The 6,234-nt window shown below is 44.1% G+C and overlaps 1 protein-coding gene across 1 annotated transcript in view; it reads left to right on the plus strand.

Annotated features, from left to right (window-relative positions):
• The first annotated feature begins 5,027 nt into the window (after positions 1-5,027).
• ACBD3 (acyl-CoA binding domain containing 3) overlaps positions 5,028-6,234 on the plus strand; it is an 11,389-nt gene continuing 10,182 nt past the window's right edge. Inside the window, exon 1 of the mRNA XM_072140014.1 lies at positions 5,028-5,343. Within this exon, the coding sequence (XP_071996115.1) occupies positions 5,124-5,343 (220 nt within the window). The 5' untranslated portion in view covers positions 5,028-5,123. The remainder of the gene's footprint in view (positions 5,344-6,234) is intronic.

The raw sequence follows: 6,234 nt of genomic DNA on the forward strand, positions 1-6,234 counted from the left end.
ATAGATAGATAGATAGATAGATAGATAGATAGATAGATAGATAGATAGATAGATAGATATGAGATAGATATGAGATAGATATGAGATAGATAGATAGATAGATAGATAGATAGATAGATATGAGATAGATATGAGATAGATATGAGATAGATAGATAGATAGATAGATATGAGATAGATAGATATGAGATAGATATGAGATAGATAAGAGATAGATATGAGATAGATAGATAGATGAGATAGATAAGAGATTGATATGAGATAGATAGATAGATGAGATAGATATGAGATAGATAGATAGATAGATAGATATGAGATAGATAGATATGAGATAGATATGAGATAGATGAGATAGATATGAGATAGATAGATAGATGAGATAGATAGATATGAGATAGATATGAGATAGATAGATATGAGATAGATATGAGATAGATATGAGATAGATAGATAGATAGATAGATAGATAGATAGATATGAGATAGATAGATAGATAGATAGATATGAGATAGATATGAGATAGATATGAGATTGATATGAGATAGATAGATATGAGATAGATATGAGATAGATATGAGATAGATAGATAGATAGATAGATAGATAGATAGATAGATAGATATGAGATAGATATGAGATAGATAGATATGAGATAGATATGAGATAGATAGATAGATAGATAGATATGAGATAGATAGATATGAGATAGATATGAGATAGATAAGAGATAGATATGAGATAGATAGATAGATAGATGAGATAGATAAGAGATTGATATGAGATAGATAGATAGATAGATAGATAGATAGATAGATAGATGAGATAGATATGAGATAGATAGATAGATAGATAGATATGAGATAGATAGATATGAGATAGATATGAGATAGATAAGAGATAGATATGAGATAGATAGATAGATGAGATAGATAGATATGAGATAGATATGAGATAGATATGAGATAGATAAGAGATAGATATGAGATAGATAGATGAGATAGATAAGAGATTGATATGAGATAGATAGATAGATAGATAGATAGATAGATAGATGAGATAGATATGAGATAGATAGATAGATAGATGAGATAGATATGAGATAGATAGATAGATAGATAGATAGATATGAGATAGATAGATATGAGATAGATATGAGATAGATATGAGATAGATATGAGATAGATAAGAGATAGATATGAGATAGATAGATAGATGAGATAGATAAGAGATTGATATGAGATAGATAGATAGATAGATGAGATAGATATGAGATAGATAGATAGATAGATAGATAGATATGAGATAGATAGATAGAGAGATAGAGAGATAGATAGATAGATAGATAGATAGATAGATAGATAGATAGATAGGAGAGAGAGACACGTTGAATTAGAAAAAGGAGTAAAACCTTCCTTAGACCCATCAGATAACTGGGAAGTGTCAGTGTCCAGACATCTCTATAGGATTACACACAGGTGACAACAATGTCCCAGCACAGACACAATCCTCGTCTCCTGTCATCAGACGCCATCACACCTCCACCCATAGCCCCATGTGTCAGCGCAACAGACAACGGCCCAAACATCTACTCACTAATATTAGGATTAGGAGAACGCTAGGCCTCGTTACCATAGAGACCAGTGAGGAGTCTGAAAACTTAAAGGGGTTGTCAAAAATCATATCTGTATAGCCCTTGGTAACCATGGGGCGACAGTATTTCTGTGCTGCCCCCTTCTGTCAGACCAGGAGATGATCCAAGGCTCTGACCTCTCTAAGGATAATGAACGGTCAAATAAAAGAGTTTTCCAAAATCAGCGCCACACCTGACCATGGGTTACATGAGGAATTGCAACTAAGCCCTGTGTATGTCTATACCATGACCAGGTGTGGCGCTGTTGTGGAAGAAAGTCATGATTTTTAACCTTCAGACAACTCCTTTAAGTGTAACTTCACCTTTAATGACCTCCCAACCTCATACAATTCAACAGTAGTTGTTTATATTGAAGGGGTTATAGTTACAACTGGTCCCTAGCACCACAGGGAACCCATCAGTCAGACAGCAATGCATATAGATTGGCTGCCCTCTGCTAGAAACAGCGCCACCCCTGTTTATAGTTAGCGTCTGGAATTACAATGAATGAGACTAAAGTGCAATACCATACATGACCTATAAAGTAGGGAGAAAGCAAACATGTTTTTTTTTTTCTAAAACTATACAACCCCTTACATTAAACCTACATTTACCCCATTAAACTACCAGCCCCTTTAAGTAGGGCATGAAATTTCATGTGACAATGAGCAAAAAGTTGTCATTATTTGCCAGGCAGGAGTCGGGCTCAGAAGCCGGAGGGGAGCATCACTACAGATGTCTAGATCTTGTGTTCTATAGCAGCAAGAACAACAGTTCTGGTATCAGATTAAAGATAAGAATTTTATCTTTTAAACCACATCCAGCTTGTTTTTCTGTGATAAATTCATAGATAAATTCATAGTTGGGATTGTGATCTACATATAAAGCTCCCATTCCCCCTTACCCTTTACCTCCTTGTATCTCCGGACCTATAGGTAACAGAACCACAAGCCTGATCTGATTTGAAAGATTTGCATCTTTAATATGGAACCAGAACCACTGTCAAGTTACTTTAGGATCCAAGATATAGGACTCTAGGCCTGACTCATCTAATGAGAGGCTGGAGGGGTAGAGTCACTTCAGATGCCCATATATTGGGTCTTAAAGTAGCAAAAAATACATAGAAGAGAATCTCATCTCTGCTTTGTATGTGGTTCTGTGAGATTTAGAACTGGAGATACAGGGAGTTTAAGCCATAAATTATGGAATTGGATCTTCGCCTGCACCTTTCATTCCCAATTATGAATTTACCTGCCCATTTCTCCGGTTCTGTAGCACCCACAACCACAAACCTGGTGTGGTTTGAAAGATGAAATTATTTTCTTTAATACAATACTATATACCCATATACCCCCTTTCTGGCTCTTGTTTCACCATGTGTCAGTCTTTACTTTATATGAAGTTTGATTCATGAACCAGAAGGCTCAGGATGAACAGTGGTACAAGTCATGGTAGAATGGTGACTTAATGTCTTTAATTGCCATCATTCAGCCGCTGTTTATTACACTGACTGTATGTATTATTACAGGGAAAGACTCACAATGACCCCAACTCAATATCCATGAAAAATCCAGACAGTAAAAGCCCATTGTCTGCAGCAATGAATAGGTAAATTAGTGACAGACTTTGTGTTCCTGGCAGTGACATCACCAGGTGCAGACAATCCCTGGATGTGGATTGGGATGATGATTGTTTAATGAGATATTTTACATCAGGACAAGTCAAAGGGGATTCACACTTATACTGAGACACAGAAATATTCTGACATCACAAGACAAGACAATACTGGTCTCACCTACAGTCACTGCAGTCATATACAGTGTATATACTGCATAAACATCCTGTATTATACCCCAGAGCTGCACCAACTATTCTGCTGCTGGTGCAGTCACTGTGTACATACATGACATTACTTATCCTGTACTGATCCTGAGTTACATCCTGTATTATACCCCAGAGCTGCACTCACTATTCTGCTGCTGGTGCAGTCACTGTGTACATACATGACATTACTTATCCTGTACTGATCCTGAGTTACATCCTGTATTATACTCCAGAGCTGCACTCACTATTCTGCTGCTGGTGCAGTCACTGTGTACATACATGACATTACTTATCCTGTACTGATCCTGAGTTACATCCTGTATTATACCCAGAGCTGCACTCACTATTCTGCTGCTGGTGCAGTCACTGTGTACATACATGACATTACTTATCCTGTACTGATCCTGAGTTACATCCTGTATTATACCCCAGAGCTGCACTCACTATTCTGCTGCTGGTGCAGTCACTGTGTACATACATGACATTACTTATCCTGTACTGATCCTGAGTTACATCCTGTATTATACTCCAGAGCTGCACTCACTATTCTGCTGCCGGTGCTGTCACTGTGTACATACATGACATTACTTATCCTGTACTGATCCTGAGTTACATCCTGTATTATACTCCAGAGCTGCACTCACTATTCTGCTGCCGGTGCTGTCACTGTGTACATACATGACATTACTTATCCTGTACTGATCCTGAGTTACATCCTGTATTATACTCCAGAGCTGCACTCACTATTCTGCTGCTGGTGCAGTCACTGTGTACATACATGACATTACTTATCCTGTACTGATCCTGAGTTACATCCTGTATTATACCCAGAGCTGCACTCACTATTCTGTTGCTGGTGCAGTCACTGTGTACATACATGACATTACTTATCCTGTACTGATCCTGAGTTACATCCTGTATTATACCCCAGAGCTGCACTCACTATTCTGCTGCTGGTGCAGTCACTGTGTACATACATGACATTACTTATCCTGTACTGATCCTGAGTTACATCCTGTATTATACCCAGAGCTGCACTCACTATTCTGTTGCTGGTGCAGTCACTGTGTACATACATGACACTACTTATCCTGTACTGATCCTGAGTTACATCCTGTATTATACCCCAGAGCTGTACTCACTATTCTGCTGCTGGTGCAGCCACTGTGTACATACATGACATTACTTATCCTGTACTGATCCTGAGTTACATCCTGTATTATACTCCAGAGCTGCACTCACTATTCTGCTGCTGGTGCAGTCACTGTGTACATACATGACATTACTTATCCTGTACTGATCCTGAGTTACATCCTGTATTACACTCCAGAGCTGCACTCACTATTCTGCTGCTGGTGCACTCACTGTACAATGATAGATGTGTTATGCGGTCACTATATGTTGGTAGTAATGTAGTATATGATGATATGATGGTGACGTATAGTGATATTAGATATGATATATCACGGTGATGCTGTGTCATTCCCCAGGTGACCGGCCGGGGGAGCTCTTCCCTCTTGTCTCTGTCTATTGAGCCTGTAGTGCGCGGCCACGACACTATTGTTGGGCGCATGCGCTCTGCGGCGGGCGGAGGTGACGTGCGCGCCCCCGCGTCACTGTGAGAGTGGAGCCGGAAGTCGGGACGTGGCCGGCGCTCTGTGCGGGGGGAGGATGGCGGTGGTGAGCAGTGCTGAGCGCCTGGAAGTCTCCATTGACGGCCTGACATTGAGCCCTGATTCAGAGGAGCCTGCGGCCGGGGAGAGCAGCCCTGAGGCGGGGGAGCAGAGCCAGGAGCAGCCGCCACAGGATGACATGGAGGCCCTGAGCCTGGAGCAGCGCTGGGGCTTCAGTCTGGAGGAGCTCTATGGTCTGGCCCTCAAATTCTTCAAAGGTAAGTGTCACCAGTGATGGGGCAGCCGTGCTGGCCGCTAGGGGGCGCTGCTGAGGCCTCCTGCGACAGAGGGCACCATGAAACTGCCCCCCAGGGTGGTGGAAGGTGCGGTACTACCCCCCAGGATGGTGGAAGGTGCGGTACTACCCCCCAGGATGGTGGAAGGTGCGATACTACCCCCCAGGGTGGTGGAAGGTGCGGTACTACCCCCCCAGGATGGTGGAAGGTGCGGTACTACCCCCCCAGGATGGTGGAAGGTGCGGTACTGCCCCCCCAGGATGGTGGAAGGTGCGGTACTACCCCCCAGGATGGTGGAAGGTGCGATACTGCCCCCCCCCCCCCCGGATGGTGGAAGGTGCGATACTGCCCCCCCCCCCGGATGGTGGAAGGTGCGGTACTACCCCCCAGGATGGTGGAAGGTGCGGTACTACCCCCCAGGATGGTGGAAGGGGCGACACTGCCCCCCCAGGATGGTGGAAGGGGCGACACTGCCCCCCCCAGGATGGTGGAAGGGGCGACACTGCCCCCCCCAGGATGGTGGAAGGGGCGACACTGCCCCCCCAGGATGGTGGAAGGGGCGACACTGCCCCCCCAGGATGGTGGAAGGGGCGACACTGCCCCCCCAGGATGGTGGAAGGGGCGACACTGCCCCCCCCCAGGATGGTGGAAGGGGCGACACTGCCCCCCCCAGGATGGTGGAAGGGGCGACACTGCCCCCCCAGGATGGTGGAAGGGGCGACACTGCCCCCCCAGGATGGTGGAAGGGGCGACACTGCCCCCCCAGGATGGTGGAAGGGGCGACACTGCCCCCCCAGGATGGTGGAAGGGGCGACACTGCCCCCCCAGGATGGTGGAAGGGGCGACACTGCCCCCCCAGGATGGTGGAAGGGG

Source organism: Engystomops pustulosus, chromosome 3 (genome assembly GCF_040894005.1).
Source record: "Engystomops pustulosus chromosome 3, aEngPut4.maternal, whole genome shotgun sequence".
In the NCBI taxonomy this organism is placed as follows: domain Eukaryota; kingdom Metazoa; phylum Chordata; class Amphibia; order Anura; family Leptodactylidae; genus Engystomops; species Engystomops pustulosus.